Genomic DNA, 25,196 nt, shown 5'->3' on the forward strand with positions numbered 1-25,196 from the left:
AGGGCAGAGAGGAGCGGGCAGGATGGGGAAGCTGGTGGATCAACAGACTGGTAGCAGCAAAGGGTGCTGATGGAGGGCAGAGTCCCAATGTTAGAGGCATGTGTTTCTTTATTGACGTTTTTTGAAGTTGACAGCCTGAAGTGAGCCAAATGAAAGAATCACAACTGGCTGATGGTTCTAAAGCAAAGCCTTTATGTTCTGAAGGAAATGAGAGCAGACCCATGGGCAATGTCTCCTGGAATGCTTCTTGGCAATGAAGTGTGGAGCTGCGGCTTTACTGTTTCCGGATCATGCCCTTGATGGCTGACTCCCGGTTGACATACGTGGCCCAGTAGACCAGATTAAAGATGGCAAAGAGCACAGGAAAGATGATGCGGGAGATCTTGTCTACCTTGCTGACACTGTTGTAGGTCTTCTTGGTTTCAGGGGGACTCTCCACGACATGGGGCGTCTTGGGTGGGGAGACAGCTGCCCCTGACGCGGTAGCACTGGCTGCAGCACTCTTGGAGATGGTGGAGAGGCCAGGGTCCTTGGCAATGTTGAGAGCATAGGTGGTCCCCACGATGTTGTAGGTGTTGTTTGCTTTCTTGGCCAAGGTCATCGGCTCTTTTTTCTATAGGAGGGGGTGGGTGGGTAGGAAAACAGGGAAGGGGGAACAAAACAAAGACTGATTATTTCCCTTGTACAAACCATTTTGGAGGGCCAGGGAAAGAAGGGGGAGGTAGGACGCTGAAGTCATGGAGCCATTGGTAGTGAGTGGCCAGGGTTACAGTTGGGGATGATGACCCATGATAGAGAGCGATGTATTGATACCAAATGCAATGTCACCCAGGAGTCAAGGCCCTTTGGATTGTACAGTAGGCTGGGATTAGAGAAATGAGGACAAACTTGAGTTTGGAAAAGCTCTCTACCTTAAATGGAGGTACAGGCCTCTATTTTTAAGGAGGCAGAAACCAAAGCCCAGAGGGGAGGACTTTGCCCAAGGCCTCACGGGTAGCAAGTGGCAGAGTCAGTATCTGAACCAAGTTCTTATAGGTTTGGGTTTCCAAATCTAGTGGTTTTCCAGGTTTCTATGTTTAAGGTCTAATGAACATGATGTAGTGAAAAGAATAAAAAGGACCTGGATTGAGTTCTCATTTGACCACTTAGAAGTCATGTGAGCAAGTTTCTCTCTAGGCCTCAGTTTACTCAGCTATAAAATGGGGGTGATGCTGTTTGGGCTATTTAATGCACATTTCCCACATGTTACTCATCTCTATTGTATGTATGCACTACCCTCAGGCAGAATGAGTACTGCAGGTTAGGTGGAAGGAGAATCCTGTTTCTCCTGGCCAGCAAAACATTGTTGCCATGACCCATACAAGGTGGCTGGGGCAGCTGACTGGGAGGCAGTAGGAAAAGGAAAGGATGAGAGCTCAGGGCTATCTGGGAGGAAGACCCAGGCACTTGCCCTCAGCTCAGGAGCAGGGACAGGAAGGGAGGGGCAGCAGCGAAGTGAGGAGGAAGCTACTGGGTCCATGGATTCATTGTTTTTCATGTCATGGAGTTGTCCGGGGCGATGGTCCTGGAAAACAAAGAGGATGAAAGCATGCTGGAAAGCAATCATGGACAAATATGGAGTGACCTTCCTGGGCGATTGACAGTCTGGTGAAGCAGGAGGGGCTTACTCTGCTCCAAGAATGACCCACCTTTCCCCAGGCTCCTGGCCCACAAGGAAATACTGGTAGGTGACTTCTTGAAAAGCTACCACTGATGCTACCCATGAATCGCTCTGAGACTGAGCCCTCATAGGAAAAGAGAGCAGCACTGTCACACACAACAACTGGGAAAGGAAGTCCAAGTTATCTCCAGGAGCCCAGAATCCATAGGTTTTGGAGTTCCCATAGTTGACTAAGGTCATACCTCAGCAGATACACAATTCTACTGAGATCAAACAGTGCCAGGTTAGAGGAACAGGCTTGACTTCTCTGATGAGTCTGGCAAAGTGAAAAAGCAAAGGGACACATTTCTCCTGTGGCATCAGATCCTGATGACTGCACTTGGTGGAAGTAAGGCTATGCAGAGCTAGTTTGGCTAAAGGACATTATGTCGGGGTTCTCCCTTTGCTCCTTGCCTGCTCTCTCAAGAACTAAACAATCCCACACTGGTCAAAGGACCAGGTGCCAGGGAGGAGTGAACGTGGAGGTTCTCTGAGGAGTCCATAAGCTATACGCAGGCCCTTCTACATCATTAGGTATGTAATAGAGGCTGGCCACATGAACAAATGAATGAATGAATGAATGAACAAATGAATCAAGTGCAAGTTGTTCTTTCAGAGTTGTGAGGTGGTGAGTGTTTAGGCTACTTTCCATGGCAGATTTGGGATTTCAGTGAACCACTAACATGTTCTCACAATGACTGCTACTGACCCAGCCCTAATTCAGTAAGATTTCTATGTGTGGTTGAAAACAGGTTGAGGAGAATGTTCCTTCTACGTTTGAAAAATTCTGAGCAGGCAACTAGAATGAAGACAGCATTGTGTTTGGTGCTACAATCAAATATAACTCACGGCAAAGTCAATACCATCATCTCATTGGTAGAAGGGCCCTAAAAGGCCATCTGCCTTTTAGGGTACCTCAAACAAGCATCCCCTCTGTATCATTTCTGATAGGTGGGCGTCCCACAGCAGTTCAAGTAAGCGGGAACCCCCTACCTCCAGAGGCAGCCTATTCTACTTTGGGGCAGTGCTCATTATTAGCAAGCTTTTCCTGACATCCTTCTTTGCCTTTCTTTGCAGGGCATCCATGGCTCCTCTGGGGCCAACCAAAATGGCTCTATTCCTCTTCTGCATAAGAAAATCCCTCAAATGTTCCAAGACACCCGTCCTTTTCCCCATTCTCCATCTCCTCTTGCCAAGTCTTTTCTTTTCCGGGCTAAACATTTAATGCTATGCCTGGTAGATACTGTGTGCCAGGGAGCCAAACTTAAATGACTGGGATTCATATTACGTTTACACAGTTATACAAAAGTTTTTACAGTTTTGGTCATTTCTTCTCTATCTCTCTGTCTCTGTCTCTGTCTCTCTCTCTCTCTCTCCCTTTCTCTCCCTCTCTCTGCCTCTCTCCCTCTCTCCATCCGTCTGTCTGTCTGTCCCTTCTCCCCCCACCACTGGAGAGGGCAAAGGAGTTAGATTCTGACACTCGGGTGATCAGCTGTGTGCTCATGGGCAAATTGCTCTGAGCTTCAGTTTCCTCATTTGTAAACTGGAGGTGAGAGTACCTAGGGAACCCACCTTTCCCAATTGTTTTGAAATATATATATAAAACCCCAAATAAGCCTCAAAGGGCGTCACCAGCTGTTACTAGTTCTATTTTCTGCTGTCTGTATCTTGCGTTCTTGTTGGTAGTTTCTTATGATCCAGAGCAAACACGTACGGTTTCATCCTTTTACAGCCACAGACACTAGTCCTCCTTAAAAGTCAATAGCCAGCTTTATCTATGCCCTCATCCTGGGCTCCAGGTATTGGGCCCCAGATGGAAAAATCCACATCTGGCTTCTTCAGAGGACATTTGGAGCAGTTCCTGAAACTCATTTCCTAGCAGTCTCAGCCAGGCTACCTGGTCTCTGAAACTCACTCTCATCAATATGTGATACCTCTCGGGTCTTAGAGGAAGTTAGGGGAGTATCGGCCAGGTCAGATTCCTGCTTCCCCAGGCACTGTCCCCAAAGCCCTGATCTCCCAAGTCAAAGGCTAATCGGCAGCATGGTCTGGGACCCTCCCCTCGTTTGGAGGAGGTAGTGTGAACTAGATTCGATTCCAACACCACGTCCCTCGTGTATATTAAGGTGTTATGACTCTCTGGTGGTGCTATTCACTTGTTTCAGTCTTGTCTGACTCTTTGCGACTCAATGTGGGGTTTTCTTGGCAAAGATACTAGAGTGGTTTGCCATTCCTTCTCTAGCTCGTTTTACAGATGAGTAAACTAAGACAAATAGGGTTAAGTGACTTGTCCAGAGTCCTATAGCTAGTAAGTGACTGAGGCTGGAATTGAACTCATGAAAATGAGTCTTCCTGACTCCAGGCCCAATACTCTATCCACTGTGCCACCTAACTGCTTGATACCAAAAAATGACTATATAACAAAATGAAGTTTCTTGGTCTTTTGGCAAAAGCTTGGCGCTTTAGGGAGAAACGAAATCATTCCTAAGTTTGGTAACTCTACCTTCCCCCAAGAAAGATGACTTCTTGTATGCTGTAGTTAAAAAGTGCTAGGCTGGAAACCAGGACAATTTCAGCTCTGAAGCCTTTGTTTCCCCATGTGTAAAATTGGAGTGAGGGTGGCCTGGATGATCTCTAAGGTTCCGTCCAACTCTAATGTTCCATGATTCTGTTAGAGTGTCCCTAAGTTCCAGTGATGGCACATTTCTGAGTCCATCGTGATCAGGTTTGACTAGAGAAGACAATTCCATGACTAGGGTGGTCCCAGGCTCAATGGACACATCATTCTCAATCTCAGCTGATGTCCCTGTCTTCTCTCCCCTCCCTTCACTCAGGGCTCCAAGCCTTTGGAAATAATGACTTTTGCTAAGACCCTGTGAGGGGGGAGAAATGTGAGGAGGATTGGTAGGGCTGGTCTGGGACAGATAGGTTGCCAGTATCCTGGCCTCACTACCCTCTGAGTAGCAGAGGAAGAGGGAGGTGGAAGGAGCTGAAGACAAAGCCAATGCCAAACAAAGGCAATCCATTTCCCCTTCCCTAGGGGGATCTGATTTCTGAAAGTGTAAATGGCATCACTTGGGATGTTTGGGAGTTTGCTGAGTTGTGAACATGACAAATAAGCAGCACTGAGCTTTCAGGGGATCATCACCAAAGGTCTTGCAAATACCAGTATATGGGATGCTTCTTTCACTAGAAGAAAAGAGCTAAGTGGCCAACTACACCCTCTGGGAGAGCAGTAGAAATGCCGAGAGGTAGAATAATGTGTCATTGGAACAACAGAGAGTCTAGAACGATTCTGAGATGTTAGCCCATCTCCTTTGTGGGCCCTGATATCTGCTGCCTCCTTGGGGTCATTGTCAAAGCTCATGTCTTCCACCCCAAGAGAGGACTCACTGTGCCTCTCTGAATCATCCAGCACAGCCCACATCTGGGAAGAATATTCTCTGGAGCACCCAACACGTAGGCATTCAGTCTCTGCCTGAAGACCTATAGTCTTCAGTGAGCTCCTCAGTACCTTCCAAGGCAGCTCATTCCCACTGTGAGTGGCTCTTACTGTTAGGAAGTTGTTGGGTTTGAAGACGGCCAGCCTATACCCAATCCCAACTCTGACCCAGAATTCTTCTCTACTCCAACTTAACATTCCCAGTTCCATATATCTAGGGCTGGAAGGGACATCAGAAATGATCTGATCCACCCTCTTACAGATGAAGAAACTGGGTGCCAGGGAGATGAAATGGCTGGTATATGATTTCACAGGTAATACGTGGCCAAGGCAGGACTCACACCCAGAACTTCTGTCTCAGGGCCACCTATTACAGCTGATCACATCGACTCCCTTGGATGCCATGGCTTCCTGACTCCTAAACAATGTCCAAATATCATCCCTCTCAGGACGTCCCTTTATTTTTGCAGCAAGGTATTTGTTCATTTTTCTTTAAAGAAGGAAGTGAGGCATAACGTCTCTGGGAGGAGCCTGTACCAAAAATCATTGACATTTTCATGGTCTTTGAAGTTGGCAAAGCACTTTCCAGATGATATCTCCTTTGAACATTCTTGCAAGCTAGGGAATGTAGCTACCATTATCTCCATTTGGAGGATGAGAGTGGGTCAGTGATTTGCCCAGGATCTCATAGCTAGAAGACGAAAGGGGAGAGATTTGATCCTCGTAATCTATGGCCTTTGAAGACATTGAAATGGGATCCAGCAAAGCAGCTAGGTAACTTTGCCCAGAGTGAAGGACTTGAAATCAGGAGGACTTGAGCTGCCTCAGACACTCACTAGTTGTGTGACCCTGGGCAAGTCACTGAACCTCTGTCTCTCTCGGTTTTCTCATCGGTAAAATGGGGACGATAATGTAATCTCTCTTCCTGGATCACTGCCTTGTGGTGGAGGGCCTTGTGTAGCTCAGTGAAACGATGAGCTATGCTGTGCAGGCTTACCCCAGACAGACTGGTCATAGTGGAAAGATCTGACAAAAGGTGACCCACTGGGGAGGGAAACGGCACACTCCTGTGGTATCTTTGCCAAGAAAACCTCATGGACAGTATTAAAGTGCAAAAAGATATGACCGGGGGGGGGGTAGCTGGGTGGCTCAGTGGATTGAGAACCAGGCCCAGAGACGGGAGGTTCCTGGGTTCCGATCTGGCCTCAGACACTTCCCAGCTGTGTGACCCTGGAAAAGTCACTTAACCCCCATTGCCTACCCTTACCGCTCTTCTGCCTTGGAACCAACACACAGTATTGATTCCAAGACGGAAGGTGAGGGTTTAAAAAAAAAGATATGACCCAGGAAGATGAGGCCCTCAGGTCAGAAGGGCCCAGCATGCCCCATCCTAGGGGTCACAGCCAAGTTGCTGAAAAACAACCACAACCTTACCTAGCTCATTGGGTAGTGTGAGGACCCAGTGAGAGAAAGGGCTTTCCAAATCTTCAGGTGCTGTAATATCCTGCCCTGACACTCCTCCAGCCAAAACAAGACCCCTCCGGTCTCCCCAAGGAGTGCGAGTTGGGCAGGAATACGTTATTTTTTTACCACTAGGAAGACTTATTTGGAAAAGGCAGCCCAGAACTATTCCCTGTCCATTGGCAATCTGTTCCTCGGCTTTCCTCCCGACAGTTGTTTTGAGTCGAGCTAATTAAAGGCTGAGACAGAATCAGTAGTGAACTTTCATGCCAGACGGCACCAAGACAACATGGCCTATGACTCAAAATGCCAGGCAAACATGGGAGAGAGACCCACTCCCAATCCTGTAAAGCCATCCAGCTGGTCTGGAGGGGCCAGGGAACAGGTGTTTTTCAAAGTGACTTGATACCCAGAGTCTCAGACAGCCTAGAGGTTTCTGGGAAAGGATATTTCCAGCAGCTCCCAGACAGGGCTCGTACATTGGGGAAGGAAGGGTGCCACTTCAGGGCCCTGCAGGAAATGCTGGCTCCTGGGAGAATCTGGGACTTCTAAACAAAGATGAGGCTATTCACAGTTCACACTCCAAATCTCCCAGGCTGCTTCTTCCTCTGCTCTGCTCTTGAGGCAGGATGGGGAGTGTTGGGGTCGGGGGAAGAGAAGAGAACAAAAGACAAACCCTGGGTGTCCTGCCAAAGGTCCAGTTCAGCTGCCTACTACTGTCTAAACCAGCTGGCCCCTATGCCCCAGGATGCCTCGAACCTCCTTGAATGCTAGGCATGGCCAGCACAACCTAAGACTTGTCCCTAATATGACACCAGCTTAGCAAAGCAACACTCTGCCCCCTGAAGAGACTGACGGCTCAGTCTGAAAGTGTCCAAGCACACAATCCAGGTCATCTTCCTTGGAGATTCTTGCCAAAGAATTTGCTTCAGAGCAGGGGTTCCAAAACTCCAGCCCAGCCCCAGCCCTGAGCATAATGCTTGGCCCAGAAGATGCTTGTTGACTGACTAACTGACCACGGCTGCTAGCCAGGGATGTTATTCTGTGACAATAGATATTTTTTTCATTGTTAAATGGGCTGTGATAATTTCAAAAGAAGGAAGTTAATGGGTTTTTCCATTGAAAAGGAAAAAAAATGCCCTGGAAACCTCTTCAGCAAACATAGAAGCTGCCTCTACGTCTCTCTCCCTTTCTGTTGATCTGTTTTGCTTCACCCCTTCTCTGTCCATTTGCTGGCTCTGATGTAGAACCAAGGAATGCGTTTTTATTAGGTGGTGGTCTATTTATTGGATAGAGTTTTATGTCCCCTCTTCCTAATTGAAAAAGTGGATGGGAGTGATGTTTTATAGTTCTCCTTGAAAAAACCCAATTAATTTGCTTTCTATTTATATGGCTTGAGATTGATTATTTTTTCTCTGTGACTCAGTGGCCCTTGACAGAAAAGGTCCCCTCCATAGTCAATAGAAATACAGAGAATATGTAGCTCCACATCCTAGGTCTAAGCGACTGCCTTCTCTATGATTTCTTTTCAAATTCACTGACTTGACACTAATAGGATGACCTTGGGCAAATTTTGCAGACAGTCTGGACGCCAGTGTCTTTGTTCAGTTCAACAAGTAAGTAGTGAGGTCCTACTAGGTGCTGGGAGCAGGTGTTGGACTAGCGCAACATCCAATGCTAATGTTCCAGCTACCAGAACAGGCCTCTTGATTCAATGGGCTCCCCTCTTAGCACTGGCTAGAGTCACTGTCAACAGAGAGCACCTTGCTTTGGTGAGAATATGACTTCTCTCTCTCTCTCTCTCTCTCCTTTTCCTTTTCCATTGGTGACCCACAAAGTACATTCTGATGAGCTTCTTCCCTTTCCACCCCCCACTACCCTCCCCCAAGCCCAGCCTCCAGAATGAATGTCAAGGACAAAGCTTGATTTCAGAATTGATTCACTAATAAAAAGACGGGACTAGTCGTGCTAGAGTAAGCACTTTCTGTAAGCCTACGGGGTTGGAATAGAGATCGGCTGAGGGTTGGAGTGATGGAGGAGCTTTCTGGTAGTTATTTGCCTAGAAATTAAGTGAGTAAGTACAGGAGAAGCCAATGTCCAGGAAGGAGGGCACCAAACCTTTCCCCGCCCTGGTCCTAGTTCTCTGCTCAGTGAATTTTCCTCGAGGCCTAAAGGGTGGTCTTGAATGGGCAATGACATCCCGGATAGCCAAGCCACATATTCAGCATAACCCTTAATGGTTTCAAATGGATAAAAAATTATCCAGAGACTGTTGTTCTCTGCAGGTGATTAGGAGAAAGAATGGAAAGAGAACTGGATTTAGAGTCAGTGGACCTGGGTTCTGTACCTTGCCCCGAGCACTTTCTACCTGGGTGACTTTGGACAAGTCATGTTCCCTCTTTATGCCTCAGTTATTTGTCAAAAATGAGGGGGGCAGCTGGGTAGCTCAGTGGAGTGAGAGTCAGGCCTAGAGACGGGAGGTCCTGGGTTCAAACCCGGCCTCAGCCACTTCCCAGCTGTGTGACCCTGGGCGGGTCACTTGACCCCCATTGCCCACCCTTGCCACTCTTGCACCTATGAGACAATACACTGAAGTTAAGGGGGTTTAAAAAAATGGATTTGTCTTGGTGGACAAGTTACAAAAAAAATGAGAGGCTTGGACTTGATGATATTTAAGCTCTTCCTGCTTTAAAACTAGAAGCTTGTGATCAAGTTAGGACAAGAGAGGTAGCAGGGTAGGCACTGAGATCTTAAAATATTGAAACAAATGAGCTCCTGAGTTTGTGAAACCTGCATCCTGGGAGAGTTTGACAAAAGACAACTTGTCATGTGAGCCACTTTCGGCACAATCCTACCAGGAGCCTTTGAAGGCTCCTTCCATCCTTTAAGATTCTTTCATTCCCAGGGCAGCTAGATGGCACAGTGGATAGAGAGCCAAGCCAGAAATCTGGAGGACCTGGGTTCAAATTTGGCTTCAGACACTTCCTGGCTGTGTGACCCTGGGCCAGTCACTTAACCCCATTTGCCTAGCCCTTACCCTTCTTTCTTAGAGTGGTTACTAACACAGAAAGTGAGGGTTTAAAAAAATAAAGATCTTCCCATGGCTTATGAGAGGAAGGGCCGAGGAATAAATCGCAAAGCAGCCTTCTCTTCCCCTCTTGTAGTGTAGTTCTCCATGGAGAACGCTCCACTCAGCACCCAAGATAAACTGATCCCAGGCAACCTTTGAAGTATGGCAGGAGGGTCTGTCACTATAAGAGCTGGACAGAGCCAGTGGAGGGATGGGAAGATGTGGGAGAAACGTTGATGAGAGGGCAGAAAGGGTTTGGGTAAAGAAGAGGGCCCAGGGAGTTAGGCAGATGTTTCATGGTGAATAGTAAAGTCTGAAGGTTTTGGGGAGGTTCTAGGGTCTGGCATGCCCCTCCTACCCCAGTTCAAGAATACCCATGACAACAGCCCTTCTAGGTGGGGATTTAGCTTTTACTTGAACATCTCTGGTGATTTGAGCTCATTACTGCAAAAGGGAACCCAGTCCAGGCTTGAACCGAGCCGCCACATTTTAAGTTCTTCTCCATATTGAAGTCTGCCTCCCATTTGGTCCTAGTTCTGACCTTTGAAGCTATACTCAATACATATATTTCCTTTTTCACATGCCAGCTCTTCAGCTAGCATGCCCCCTGTCCTCCCCGGCCCCTGGCTAACCTTCTGTAGTTCCTTCAGCAGTTCTCCTATGGCATTGTATCCAGACCAGCCATCTTTCTGGCGACCCAGCCCTGAACATGCTTCTTACTGCCTCTCTTAACGTGTGGCATCCAGAAGTACAATGCTTCAGATGATATTGGACAAGTGCTGAGTACTAGAGGGCTATTATCTTCCTTGTTCTGGACACTGTTTCTATTAATGCAGCCTGAGATTGCATCAGCTTTGGGGGCTGCCGTGTCACACTATTGATTCCCATTGGGCTCGCAGCCCTCTAAAAATCCCAGATTTCTTTCTTTGGTTTCCAAAGGAACTATTCCTGAGCCGTATCTCCTCCATCCTGTACAACAGATTTTAGGAAACAAATGTAGACTTTATCTTCATTAAGGGGGTTTTTTGGTTTCAGTCCATCATTCTAGCCTGCTGATAAATGTCTGGTCTTGATTCTGTCATCCCTTCCAGCTTTATGCCCTGGTCCCTGCCCCCCAAGCCTTTTTCCAAGTCATTATACCAGGTAGGACCAAGGACAGGGCCACACGGTGCACCATTAGAGACTTCCTTCCCGGTTGGGGTCAAGCTGTTCATCACCCTCATAGCTAGTTGTTGCTCACCGAACACTACTCTAATCTAGCCCCCATTTCTCCGTCTGTTCCCAGGGATCTGAGAGACTCTGTCAAATGCCTTGTGGAAATCAAGATAGACCGTATCGGTAGCATTGCCCTGATTCGCCAGCCTAGCAATTCTGTTCAAGGGGACGAGGTAAATTAGGAAGACTTGGTCCTGGGGAACCTATGTTGGCTACTGGCATCTCTGCTTTCTAAGGGCCTACCAACAACAGTCCATGATTAGAAGTTTTCAAGGCTTGGTGTTAAAGTTTAGTCTAGTTAGAGAATTCTGAAGTTCATCTTCTTTTCCTTTTTGAACATTGAGAAATGTGCCTGTTTCCAGTCTTCTGGCCTCCGACCCATTCTCTGTGATTTCTCAAAGATGACTGCCACTGGTCAGTGATTAGACCTGCAAATTGCTTGAGGTCCCTGAGATGTGATCCATCTGGGCTGGAACTCGTTTAGAGTGACCAGCTGCTCCTTTGCTATGCCCCTAATTGTCTTAGGATTCAGTCTCCACTTAACCAGATTTGTTCTACCATTTCTGGACTGCAAGTCATTCTGCTGGACAGAGAACATGGAAGCAAAATCAGAGCCGAGTCATTCAACCTTCTCCCTGTCATCCACTCAACCTTTCCTTATTTCCCCCAACATGACTGGTAAATGTTGAGGATCCATACTCCTGCCCCACCTTCACGGTGGTTTCTCCAACCTTTGCCCCATCCTTCCCTCCCTCCTAGCTGCCAAGAAGCACACCAGTCAAGACGTGGATTGATGACCCCAGTGAACAGAACACAGCCTCAAAAACTGCCAGCAGGCTGCATGCTGCCCACTCCTGGTCCCAATGCAGCTCCCTCGTGGGTTGCTTCTTAGCCCCTCCCTCTCCCCTCTCCCCTCAGCTACTCACCTTCTGTTCCTGGGACTCTATCACCTTCTTGCCATCCCAAGCCCAGCTCCGTTTGGTGAAGTAGTTGACAGTAGCAAATTCAATCAGCGCAGAAAACACAAAGGCATAACAGACGGCTATGAACCAGTCCATGGCCGTCGCGTACGCCACCTTAGGTAAAGAGTTTCTGGCACTGATGCTCAGGGTGGTCATGGTGAGGACAGTGGTGACCCCTGGGGGAAGAGAAGGGAAGAATCCACTACCGTGAGAGGAGGCTCAATCTGATAGATGAGCTCATCAGTCTTACCTAGGGGAAGAGGGGTCAGTACAAAAGGAAGTCATCCCAACCACAGAGCAGCTCAGAGCGGGAAGGGACCTCCAGAGTCCTATCATCTAGCCTTCCACCCGGGCCAGGATGCCCTCTCCAAACAAATGGCCAGCCAGCCTCTGCTTAAACATTCCTAGTGCTAAGAAGTTCATCATTTCATGCGAGAGCGCAGATTATGGTTGGCCTGTTTTCCTTGTTAGAAAGTCCTTCTACTTTTTGGTCACAGTTCTTCCTCCTGAGATAAGTCATAGGATAAGAAATTCAGAGCTAGAAGGGATCTTTGTGATCATCTAAGCCAATCTCTTGATTGGATGAAGGAGACTGAGGGCCAGAGTGGGGATAGGGCGTGGCTTGATGTAGGTCACATAGAGTGCCAAGGTCAGGACTAGAATCCAGTCCCCAAATGCCATTACAATACATTTCCACTCTGCTCCCTGATCCATGGGACAATTCTTCAAAATTTTAAGATAACTATTGCATTCATTGCAGCCCCCCTCCATCCCCAATAAGACCTTTTTTTTCTAAATGGGCTCAAGCATCCTCAGTTCCTTAAACTGCTCCTCATAAGGTGGGTAGCCTATTCTCCGCCACCAAGACACATGTCAGCTTGTCATTATCCTTTCCAAATGTCAAGGGGTTTTCTGTCATGGCCCGCATGCTGAACATGCCTTTCATGTTACTTAGGCCCAAGATTACAGTGCCATTGGTGGCGGCCATGCTCCATGTGTTGGACCCATGTTGAGTTGGCAGGCTTTTTCATACGAATAGCCGGCATATGATGTATCCCTGCACCCCATTCCTGGACTGACACAGCTGATTTTTATTAAAAACCCAAGCAGATCACTTGACCTTTATCCTTGCTAAATTTCATCTTGTTCATTTGGGCCCAGCAAGCCATCAATTTGGATCTCTGGTGGAAAGCAAGTCCTATGCAAACTTCCAGTATAGCACAGCAGCCAATGAAGCAGCATTACCAAAGGCTCGGGGCCAGGACCAGAGGAGAGATCCGTCTCCACTGTCTCTGCCCTCAGCAGACCACCTCTGGAGTTTTTGGTACCAAGTTTTAGGAAAGTCATTGAGAAGCTAGAACACATCCAGAAGAGGGGAATCAGGTTAGTACTGGGGCTAGAGATGGTGCCATACAAGGAGCAATTCAAGGAACCAGGGAACTTGACTCTGGAGAAGCAAAGACTCAAGAGGGACATGATAGCTATCTTCAAAGATTTTTGAGCCTGCCACATAGACTCAGAATTAGACTTGTTTCCCTTAGACCCAGAGGGCAGAAGCAGGAACCATGGATGACCTCAGGCAACAAGGCCCTCCATTTTTCTTGGCCTCAGTCTCCTCAATGGTAAAATGAGGTTGGAGTAGATAACCCTTCCAGCTCTATAGCCATGATCCTAACATGCAGACCAATGTAAAAACTCTCAAAGAATTAGAGCTCGCCTAAAAGCGAAAGGGCTCCTCCACCAAGGGAAGTCTTCAAGCAAAAGGTGAATGGCCACCTGTCAGGGTGACTCCTATTCAAATGCAGGTTGGAGCAGTCAAGATCCCTTCCAGTGCTGATATTCTGTGCATATGGATATAGATATGACTATGCATGTGCACATCTAGATCTTGGAGGCTACTGTGCTATAGTGGGAAGAACACTGGCAGGGGAGTCAGGAGACTTGGGTTTAATCCTGAGTGCCATTTGCTAGGTTTCCTGACCTCCAATCTACTGTTCTTCCCCAAACCCTTTACTTATCTTAACTTAGCAACCTTAACTCTCACTGTAGCCCTCACCATGCTGCTTTGGTCCTTTCCAAGGATGGAAGAAAACAGTCAATCACGAGCCTTATATGGTTTCCTCATCTGTAAAGTGGGCATCAATTTCCAAATGGGTAAAATGGAAGGTCCAGTGAGAGAACGAAGAAGGTGCTTTGGTTGTTCTCTACACAGAGCAATCCGACTTGGGAGCTGGGAGGGCCAGGGGGTTCAGTAACCATGATACTTCTGAGAATTGTCAAGCAGGGAAAACTCGCACGGGTGCCAGGAGGTGGGGTGCTTTGGAGACAGAGGGAAGGAGGCAAGAACTAGAATTACAGGAATCTCTGAGGCCCCAACCTCCTCTGATCCTCCAGCCACAAGCTGTTTCTCTGGGGGCATCAGAACCCCAGCTAGAGCTGGGCAATGAGGGTGGGGCTCATTACATGGAACAGGATCTTGTATTTCCATAGAGGGTTAACTGTCAAAGCACTGCCCGCGTGCAGCTACAAATTGAGCAGGACGTCATCAAGGGAGCTGATTAGCAGAGACAAATTTTGAGCCATGACAGGAATCAGCCCAATAAATTAATAAATTGCTAGCAACTAATTAACGCACTAACTGAATTTGTAGCTTGGCAAGCTAAGATAATGGACCCAATTGTTCAGCAGCTCTCTGCCCACCACAGGCAGGCACAGCATTCTTCTCTTTGGGAAGGTGGATATTTTCTGGGCCTGTCAGAGAAATGGCATGAATGGGGGTGGAAATTTAGAGAGAGCTAACTTCTTGAGCGAGCCCTCCTGGATAGTTAGTGGTGACCTGGAAAAACAGCTAAGGGTGCTTACAAGGTTAAAAGCACTAGGGTTCAGGGCAGGAAAGGAGATAGAAGCACCCCTGGGAGAGGTCTTCTTCTCTCCTTTAACCCAAGAGATGACATTGAAGCAGCAAACCTCCTCGCCCCTAGAGACACAGAGCTCTGCAATAGGGGATGAGATGGGTCTGCTGGAGAGAATTCTAGATCATCTCAGCCAGAAGGCTCTGTCAAAATTGCCTCGTCCACCCCCCTCCCCATTTTACGGATAAGGAAACCTAAGTTACCAAGATTGGGAACTCATATTTCTAAAGGCAGCAGAAGGTGTTAGTGGGAGAGCCAAAACTTCAACCTAGGTCTGTGGACACTGAGCCCAGGGCCGACGCTAGATTAGGTTTTATATGTCTGGTCACCCTGATTCAAGAGCATGCGCACAGACAGTCCAAGAATACAACTTTTTGCATTCCTGGCAGGCCTGAGCATAGGACTTCATACAAATTGCATGCTGTTCCCCAAGAGCTCTCTCTTCCCCCCTCCTCACACCGTTTAGATGTCTCCCCTACTCTCCTTGAGCCCCTGTCCTTCCAGAAGAGGTGGCTCTTCTCCTTACAAAGGCAAACCTCTCAATAGACAAGTGATCTCATTCTATTGCTTCGCCAGCTGATTGTTCCCTGTATCATTCCCATTCTTTCACTTATCTTTCTAAAAAAAACCCTCACCTTTCATCTTAGAATCAATACTATATATTGGTTCTAAGGCAGAAGAGAAGTAAAGACTGGGCAGTGGAGGATAAGTGGCTTGCACAGGGTCACCCAGCTAGGATATGCCTGAAGTCATATTTGAACCCAGGACCTCCTATCTTGAAGCCTGGCTCTCTATCCATCAAGCCACCTAGCTGACCCCTCCTTCATTTAACTTTTAATTTCCCCCTGTCTACTAGTTGCTTCCCTGCTGCCTACAGACTCACCCCATGTCTCCTCATCCTCCAAAAAACCCTCACTTCATCCCTCCTGGCTATCATCCGCCTCCCTTTCCCACTCCCTAAATCTCCACTTCCTTCTTTTCTCTCCTTTATTCTCTGCGGTCTGGCTTTTAACTTCATCCTTCAACTGCTTAATTGTCAGAGCTAGTGATCTTTTCTCAATCCTCATTCTTCTTGACCTTTGATGCTGTCAGTCACCACCTTTTCCTTGATTCTGCCTTCTTAAGTTGGCATGACCCTGATGTTTCCTCATTCTCCCCCTACCTTGCTGGATCTTCTTCCAGATCATACCCATCTTTCTCCAGATTATGCCTACTAACCATGGGTGCCTCTCAAGACTTTGTCTTGGGCTCTCTTTTCTTCCTCTTATTGATATCGGTTCCCATGGAATCAATGATCATTTCTAAGCAGATGATTTTTAGATCTATTTATCCAGCTCAACCCTCTCTCCTTACCTTCAGCCCATACGTCCAGCTGCCAATTAGACATCTCAAACTGGATGTGTCCAAAACTGAACTCCAACCCTCCTCCTCTTCCAAACTTTCCTGTCACTGCTGAGGATCCCACCATCCCCCCAGACACACAGGCTCACAAGCTAGGTGACATTTTGGACTCCTCTGTCTCTCTCACAGCCCATATCCAATCTACCCTCACAAAATCTCTCTTCTCTGACATAGCCCCTACCCTGGTGCAGCCTCTCATCACCTCATAGCTGCACTATTGCAATCGCCTACTGGCTGCTCTTTCTGCCTCCAGTCTCTTCTCCACTCAGCTGCCAAATTTATCTCCTTAAAGTACAGATCTGAGAGAGACACGTATGTCCGGTCAATAAATTCCAGTGACTTCAGGTTCAAATAGAAGATCCTCTGCTTCATTTTAAAGCCCTTCCTAACCTTTCCAGTCTTCTCTTCCCTTATTTTCCTCCATGATTGCTGGCTTTCTTGCTGTACCCTCATAAACAACATGCTACCATCTGGCTCCATATATTTTTCACTGGCCATCCTCCATTCCTGAAAATCCTTCTCTTTCATTTTCTGGCTCCCCTAATTTCCTTCCGGTCCCAGCTAAACTCGATATTCTTCAAGAAGCTTTACTAATCCTCCTTAAGGCTAGTGCTTTCCCTCTGAGATTTTCTCCAATTTATCCCGTCTGAATCTTTATTTGTACATTGTTGTTTGCCTACTGTCTCTCCCCTCCCACTAGTCATGAGCTCCTCAGGAGCAGGGGCTACCTTTTTCCTTTCTCTGTATCCTCAGCACTCGTCACAGTGCCTGACACATTGTAGGTGCTTACTGAATGCTTATTTACTTGACTTGACCCAAGAAACATACTGACTGGCAGCAGGGTTGAATGATCAATGCCTAGGTAGCATATAGAGGCCAGACAAATGCAAGGACTGAATTAGCAATCACGATATTTCAGTTCCAGTCCTAGCTCTTCCATGAACTAGGCACGTGACCTAGAACAAGTCACTTCTTTTCTTTGGCCCTTAGTTCCCACATCTGGAAAACAAGGGAATTGAACTAGATGACTTCCTGGGTTCCCTTCCAAATCTAAAATCTCTGCCCCATGGTCTTTTTGCTCATTTTGTGGGACTACTCGGCAACCCTACAATTCCTTTCTAGCACCTAACATGCTCCCTCTCAGGTGGATCCTCTTGCAGGATTAGGAGGAATAGAATCCTGAATGGACTGCAACTGTAGCCAGATGACTGGGGAGCCTTAGGCTGCATGCAGAAAGAGCTGAGGGTCCCCAGGGCCTGGGGGTCTAGCCTTTACTTAGGGACCATGCCTGGGAGCTCAGTGCCATCCATGGGGAATACTTCCACTCTTGTCCAACACTCACCAAAGACTGTACGGGCAGGGACAGATTCTCGGTTAAGCCAAAAAGAAACCTGGGACAGGATGACCGTCATGATGCAGGGTAGGTAGGTCTGTATCACAAAGTAACCAATCTTGCGTTTAAGGTGGAAGTAGGTTGTCATGACGACATATTCTCCTGGAGATAACAGATTAGGGCAGAAAACAGCAACACTGTTGGCATTACCACAGAGGCCAGACCTAGCTAGCTCAGCACTCCAGGCCTCATCACCAGGAGTGAAATTTCCAACCTCTACATCACACACATACACACACTGTTAACCATTAATGGATTTCTTTTTGCTCCAATAAACAATGACTGTTTTCTATGTAGTCGTTTGAATTGATAGAAAGGGGCTATAGAACTTCTGGGCAATGGAGCTGAGTTAATAAGAGAACATTTCTGGAAAAGAACATAAGACTTGGCAACTGATAAGAAATAGGGGGGAAGGGAGAGAGCAGAGATCTGAATGCCTCTGAGGTTATGAAGCAGAATGCTTGGAATGAGAATGGTGCTGTCTACAAAAATGGAGAAGTTTCGAAAAGGGATAGATTTGGGAGGAAATAGAATGATGGAGTGGCAAGATCCCTGGTGTCTGTTTTCTGGCTGACTTTGAACGAGACACTCTGCCTCTCTTGTTCTGTTATCTGTAAAATGAGTATAATTATACTTGCTGTACCCACCTTGTGGTGGCATTGTGAGAAAGAAATGAAGCAACTAAAGCTAAAGCTCTTTGCAAAATAAAATTCACTTTATAAAAATAAGGGGGTAGAGGAGACAATGAGTAAATCACTGAGTACCAAGATTACATGACCCAGTGAACAACTGACTCTCATGTAGACGAGCCTCCCACAGTTATACCCCGCAATGAACGATTTAGAAAATCGATCATTTTCTGCCATGGGTCATTGTTGCATGGATAGCATATGAATAGCTTTTAGGGCTATTCATTTGGTTACATAAGCATGTCCATATGTAAGTACAAACAGAAGTCATCTTAATTTCCCTTCCGATCCTATTCTTCTAACTTTTCCCATTTCTGTTGAAAGCGCCATCACCCTTTCAGTCATCTAAGTCTGCCACCTTGGAGTCATCCTTAGCTCTTCCTTCCCTTTTATTCCCTCTTCATCTAATTGCAATATCATCAATTTAACCTCACATCACCAGAATCTATCCCTTTCTTTCTACTCTTATAGCTGTCACCCAGAATGTTATAATAACCTTGTAATTGCCCCCCACTATCCCTCCTCTTCCCTCTCCTCCAGTCTACTCTTGCACATTGCTGCCAAATTGATCTTCCTAAAGTGCTGGTCATGTCACTCCCCACTCAAAAATCTTCAGTGGCTCCCTATTGGCTTTTGGATAAAATACAAACTTCTCAACCTACCTCCCTTTCTAGACTTGTTTTATATAGGCTACCCTTAGTCCTCCTGCCGTTTCTGCTAAACATGTTAATTTATAGGTCCCTCGTTCCTAGCCTAATTACACACTATCCTGGCCACCCACAGGCTCCTGTTCATTTCAGAAGGCATATCCTCTTAGCCCACTTGGCCATTTGCATTATTGAGATATACATTCTAAGTGTCACTCATTTTGACAATTTGCACATGACACATCTGGTAGTTTTCTGTTTAGTGCACCTGGTCCCTGACCCTTCCTTGATCTTTAGCTTCCTCTTTCATTTCTGTTTGTGTGTAGGATGACTTTGATCCTCATAATTCCTTTTATCTCTGTAGTGTGGTCAAGCATCTCATGCCCAGAAGGTTGGCCACCAGTGGTAAGTTTCTTCTGGCTTCAGCAACTCATGAAGAAACTCAGCCAAGGTATTCAGAGGTTGGAGCCTTCGTGAGTGAATGGAATCCCACCACGATGAGATTACAGATCTTTGAAGTATGATAAAACAGGAATACACTTTCTCTACTTGTCCTTATTGTGTAGTACTGGGGAAAATTACCCACCTCCTCATGTTTGATATAACTACCACTCTTATTTGTTAGTTACTGGGTTGGGTTGTTGGGTTTGGATTGGTTGGTTGATTGTTTTTTTCAGAGAGGGGAGATTGCTATTCTTTCAAGGTGTGAATGCAGACTGACCAGACAGGGCCTAAGACTTCCTAGAGAAGAATGCTAGAAATTGATTTCCTTTGTGTAGTAGTGCCTTGATAAGGGAAGAAAGGGACCTATTTCTTACAAAGAACTATATCAAGTAATCTTCCAAGAATGTAATTTCAAAGTATATTCAGTTAGCTTCAAACAAACAAACAAAATGAGTGGCCATCAGGGCTTGTTTCAGTTGCTCATAGGTAACAAACATCATTATGTGCCAGGAGCCCAAGCAGAGGAGGGAAGGAAAAACCCTTTGTAGAAGACTTGGAGTCCCTCCTTCCAGAGCATGGTGAGGGCACAACGTTAACATCAGTACCTTGGCCCTCAGCAGAGTTCATGTATTTTGTCTCAACCATGTGCACAGCAAAGGCAATGATGGTGGTGCAGAAGCCAACCCAAAAGGCTGATGCAAAGTGGCAGAAGGTCATCAGTCATGAGGTTAGCCAGATAGCCTATCTATATATCTATCATGTATATGAGTATTTATCTATCCATCTACCTATCTTCATCCTGTATGTTACTATGTATGCATCTACCAGCCTATCTTTGATCTAAAATCTGCTTTCTACCTACCTTTCTAGACTTTTGTCTTTGTGTGTGTGTGTCTATTCTTTCTGTCTCACTCTAGGTGTCTTCTGTCTATTTATCTATCTGTCTATCTGTTCATCTATCTACCTCTAGGTGTCTGTCTAACTCTCTCAGTATCTATAGCTCTCTAGGTGTCTGACTATCTCTATACGTCTCTGATATCTATCTTTATTTCTAGGTGTTTGTCTATGTATGTATATGTATCTATCTCTAGCTATCTCTCTCCCAGTGTCTTTCTATCTCAATGTCTATATCTCTAGATATCTCTATCTCTATTGAGATGGCTATCTCTCTAGGTGTCTATTACCATCTGGCTATCTCTCATGATGTCTGTTCCTCTAGTGCAGTAATTCCCAAAGTGGGCACCACTGCCCCTGGTGGGTGCTGCAGCGATCCAGGAGGGTGGTGATGGCCACAGGTGCAGTTATCTTTCCTATTAATTGCTATTAAAATTGAAAAAAAATTAATTTCCAGGGGGGTAAGTAATATTTTTTCTGGAAAGGGGGTGGTAGGCCAAAAAAGTTTGGGAACCACTAATCTAGTGGCTACTGCCATCCTCCCAAGGTCAGGTTGTTGTCCATTTACTCTATATTGTAATTGTTATAGTTTGGAACTGATTCAGCTTGGCTCCCTGGTAGTTTAGGTCCAATCCTGGAATGAAATGAAACACTCATAGGTATATTCTATAGCTAACCAAAGAAATTTACTTTGCCATAGCAAAGAAAGAACATTCAATAAAGATATAGAATTCAGCTCAGGCAGACAATCTTCCTCATTTTAAAACAGAAATCTATATGATCAATGGGACAGCATCTGGTGATTTACAAGTCCTTAGGATAACCACTAAGATTGAAGGGCCCCTCCACTTGGGCAGGCCCTTGTATGGTGAGCCCTTTTTTGGTGGGTGGTAAAGACATCATAGGGTAGGATTCTCCCAGTCATTCTGGAGGGACAAGGATAAAATAAGGTCAGGGGAGCCCTAAACTGTTAGGTCCAAGCGGCCCCTACCCTAGAGGGGAAAGGTAACTTGGTTAGCTATTTAGCTCTCTAACCTAAGAGATAATCTTCTCCTAAGGTCTAAATAACTAATTTAAGGTNTTTCTACGTGTCTTTCCATCTCTTTTTCTTAGAAGATTGTCTTTCTATCTCTCTAGGTGTGTTCTGTCGGTCTTTATGTTTATTCATCTATCTAGATGTCTATCTCTCTCTGGATGTTTATCTTTATATCCCTTTAGCTCTCTATATAGACACTCTCAAGGTGTCTATCCATCTCTATCTCTAGGTGTCTTCTGTCTCTCTCTTTCTATGTTTGTCTACCCAGGTGTCTCTCCCTAGATGTTTGTCTATCTCTATATGCCTCTTTCTCCTTAGATGTCTATCTCTATTTCAGTAGGTGTCTGTGTATATTGTCTCTCTCTCTCTCTCTAGGTGTCTCCATGTTTCTATCTCTTTCTCTATGTGCCTTCTGTCTGTTCATTTATTGAGGTGTCTGGCTCATGTTTGTCTGTTTTTCTACAGGTATCTGTAGCCATTGGTCTTGAGCTGACCATGGCTTTGAACTTGAAAACAAAGATTGGTCTAAACTTGAACTTGAACTTTAACAACAGCACTTTTATTGTCTTACCTTGATATGTTTCCTTCACCTGTGTTTTAGAGAAAGAGACAGACATCTAGAGAGAGAGATGAATAGACACCTAGAGAGATAAACATCTAGAGAGAGTCAAACACCAGGAGAGATACATAGACATCTAGTGAGAGAAACAGACAGATATAGACATCAAAAGAGAAAAAGAGATACCTAGAGATACACAGACTGATGCAACTAATGAGATAGATAGACATCTAGAGAGAGAGGTGGAGAGAGATAGACATCAAGAGACATACATCTACCTTTTAAAATATGTATGCAAACATATATAATATATCTTCAAGACCTTTATGCATGTTCGCTACACAAACAAAACCAATGCAACAAATATAAGAAGATAAACAACAAACTTGGGAAAAAATCTTTATAACAAGAGTCTTTGACAAAGGCATCATTTCTCAACTATATAGAGAACCGAGTCAAATTTATAAGAACACAAAACATTCCCCAACTGACAAATGGTCAAAGGATACAAAGAGGCAGTTCTCAGCTGAAGAATCTATAACTCTTTAGTCATATGAATAGAATTCTCCAATTCATCATTAATTAGAGAAATTCAAATTAAAACAATTCTAAGATTCCCATCTTCATGCCTGGTTAATATGGTTAACATGATAAAAAAGGAAAATTATAAATGCTGGAGGCCTACATGGAAAAACTGGGACACTGATACACTGTTGGTAGAGTTGTGAACTGTTACAACTATTCTGGAGAGCAATTTATAACCTTCTCATACAAAAATATTTATAGCAGCTCTTTTTGTGGTGGCGAAGAACTGGAAATCGAAGGGGTGTCCATCAATTGGAGAATGGCTGAACAAGTGGTAAATGATTGTAATGGAATCTTATTGCACCATAAGAAATGATGAGTGAGATGATCACTAAAAAACCCGGAAATACTTCTATGAAGTGAGCAGAACCAGAAGAACAATGAATATAGTAACAATAATAAAGTATGACGATCAACCATGAATTACTTAACTATTATCAACAATACGAGGATTCTGGATAACTCCAAAGGTCTCATGAGGAGAAAGGCTATCCATTGCCGTAGAAAGAACTGAGGTAGTCTGAATTCAGACTGAAGCATTATCATCATATTTCCTCCATGAATTTTTCTCTAATGTAAGCAATGTGTCTTTTCACAACATGAGGAACATTGGAAATATGTATTCTAGGATAATACTTGCATTAATAATATTTAGAATCTTGGAGAGGGGTAGAAGGGAAGTAGAAAAGATCATGATATCTATCTTTGGGTATCTATTTCCTATTTTTCTAGACTTCCAGTTTATATATATTTATAAAATATATAGTTTTTGTTTAGAAATTATATATACATGAAATATGTAATCTGTTTCCTACCAATTTTCTAGACTTGTTTTATACATACATATACAAAAATATGTGTACACATATATAAAATCAATTTCTAACCTATGTTTCCAGACTTGTTTTATCTATGATAGATTTTAATCCATTTCCTTCCTACATTTCTAGACTTGTTTATATGTGTGTGTGTATATATATACATATATATACATATATATATATATATAATCTGTTTCCTACCTTTCTATCCTCCTGTTTTACATTTATATATTAATAACATATTTCCTACAAACCTTTCTAGACTTGTTTTATCTATTAAAATTTATTTCCTACCTACATTTCTAGACTTTTGTTAACATATATATATTCACACACATAGATATTTTGTAGGTATATAAAATCTGTTTACCACCTACCTTTCTAGACTTTTTTTATACCCACACATATAAAATCTTTTTCTTTCTTACTTTTCTAGACTTGTACCTCATATTTATATATAACCTATACCTACCTTTCTAAACTTGTTTTTTCTATCTATCCAAATCTATTTCCTACCTATATCGTAGGTAGACTTATTTTCTCTCTCTCTCTGTCTATCTATAGGTATCTATATATCTCTTGGTGTCTATGTATATATCTATGTATCTATCTATATCTATCAACCAAAATATATTTCCTACCCACATTTGTAGACTTATTTTACCTATCAAGCTATCTTTCTATCAATCTTTTCCTATTTATCTCTATTTCCTATTTATATTTCTAGACTGATTTTATCTATCTGTCTGTCTCTCTTTGTATGCATGTATCTATCAATGAAAATTTATTTCCTACCCACATTTGTAGACTTACTAAATATCACTATCTGCCTATTAAAATCCATTTCCTACCTACCTTCCTAGACCAGAGTTTTAGAGACCAAGTGCCCAAATTGCAACCCTCATGCCTCATGTGAGTCCCCTCACCTTACCCAAGACAGGGGAAGGAGGAAGAGTTCCCATTGGACTGCTGGGCAGAGGAGTAGGTAATATAAGAAATGTCCTCAGGCACACATGGAAGGGGGAATGTGTGCCATAAATTCACCAACATGGTCCTAGACTATACATATCTATTTACACATATAAAATCTATTTCTTACCTACCTTTCTATATTTGTGTTTTATTTTTATAAATAATCTATTTCCTACCTACCCACTTAGTTATTACGTATGTATAATCCTTTTTAAAATATATAATCTACGTTAGTATAGTAGGACTTAAATCTATTTCCTATGTACCTTTCCAGACTTTATTACATGTACTTATATACAAATATATGTACACATGAAAAATCCATTTCTTACTTGCCTTTCTAGGTCTGTGCTTATTATATATAGTTATTTTGTGTATATAACTATGTATATATACATATATAATCTATTTCCTAATTACCTTTCTAGACTTGTTTTATACACATACATATACATATATAAAATCTATTTCTTACCTAACTTTCTATATTTGTGTTTTATTTTTATATATAAAGAACCTATTTCCTACCTACATTTCTAGACTTATTTTGTATCTATTGAAAATCTTTCCTACCTACCTTTTTAGACTTTTATGTGTGTACACACACATACAGTTATCTTTTATGTATATAAAATCTATTTCTTTCTTACTTTTCTAGGCTTGTATCTCATATTTATATATAAATAACCTATTTACTACCTACCTTTCTAGACTTTTTTTTTTGTTTATCCAAATCTATTTCCTACCTACATTTGTAGACTTACTTTATCTCTCTGTGTGTCTATCTATCTAGCAAAATGTATTTCCTACCCATATTTGTAGACTTATTTTATCTATCGAGCTATTTTCTATCAATCTTCCTATCTATCTCTATTTCCTACTCACATTTCTAGACTGATTTTGTCTATCTCTCTGTATATATGTATCTATCAAAATCTATTTCCTACTCACATTTGTAGACTTACTAAAGTATCTATCACTATCTACCTATTAA

The 25,196-nt window shown here is 44.1% G+C and overlaps 1 protein-coding gene across 1 annotated transcript in view; it reads right to left on the reverse strand.

Moving 5' to 3' along the window:
- Positions 1-274: 274 nt before the first annotated feature.
- The window catches only part of GABRA3 (gamma-aminobutyric acid type A receptor subunit alpha3), a 164,060-nt gene continuing 139,138 nt past the window's right edge, over positions 275-25,196 (reverse strand). Inside the window, exons 7-9 of the mRNA XM_044682542.1 lie at positions 17,505-17,657; positions 11,814-12,025; positions 275-613 (exon numbers count right to left, since the gene is read on the reverse strand). Coding sequence (XP_044538477.1) covers positions 275-613; positions 11,814-12,025; positions 17,505-17,657 — 704 coding nt within the window. The remainder of the gene's footprint in view (positions 614-11,813; positions 12,026-17,504; positions 17,658-25,196) is intronic.

Source organism: Gracilinanus agilis, chromosome X (assembly GCF_016433145.1).
Source record: "Gracilinanus agilis isolate LMUSP501 chromosome X, AgileGrace, whole genome shotgun sequence".
In the NCBI taxonomy this organism is placed as follows: Eukaryota; Metazoa; Chordata; class Mammalia; order Didelphimorphia; family Didelphidae; genus Gracilinanus; species Gracilinanus agilis.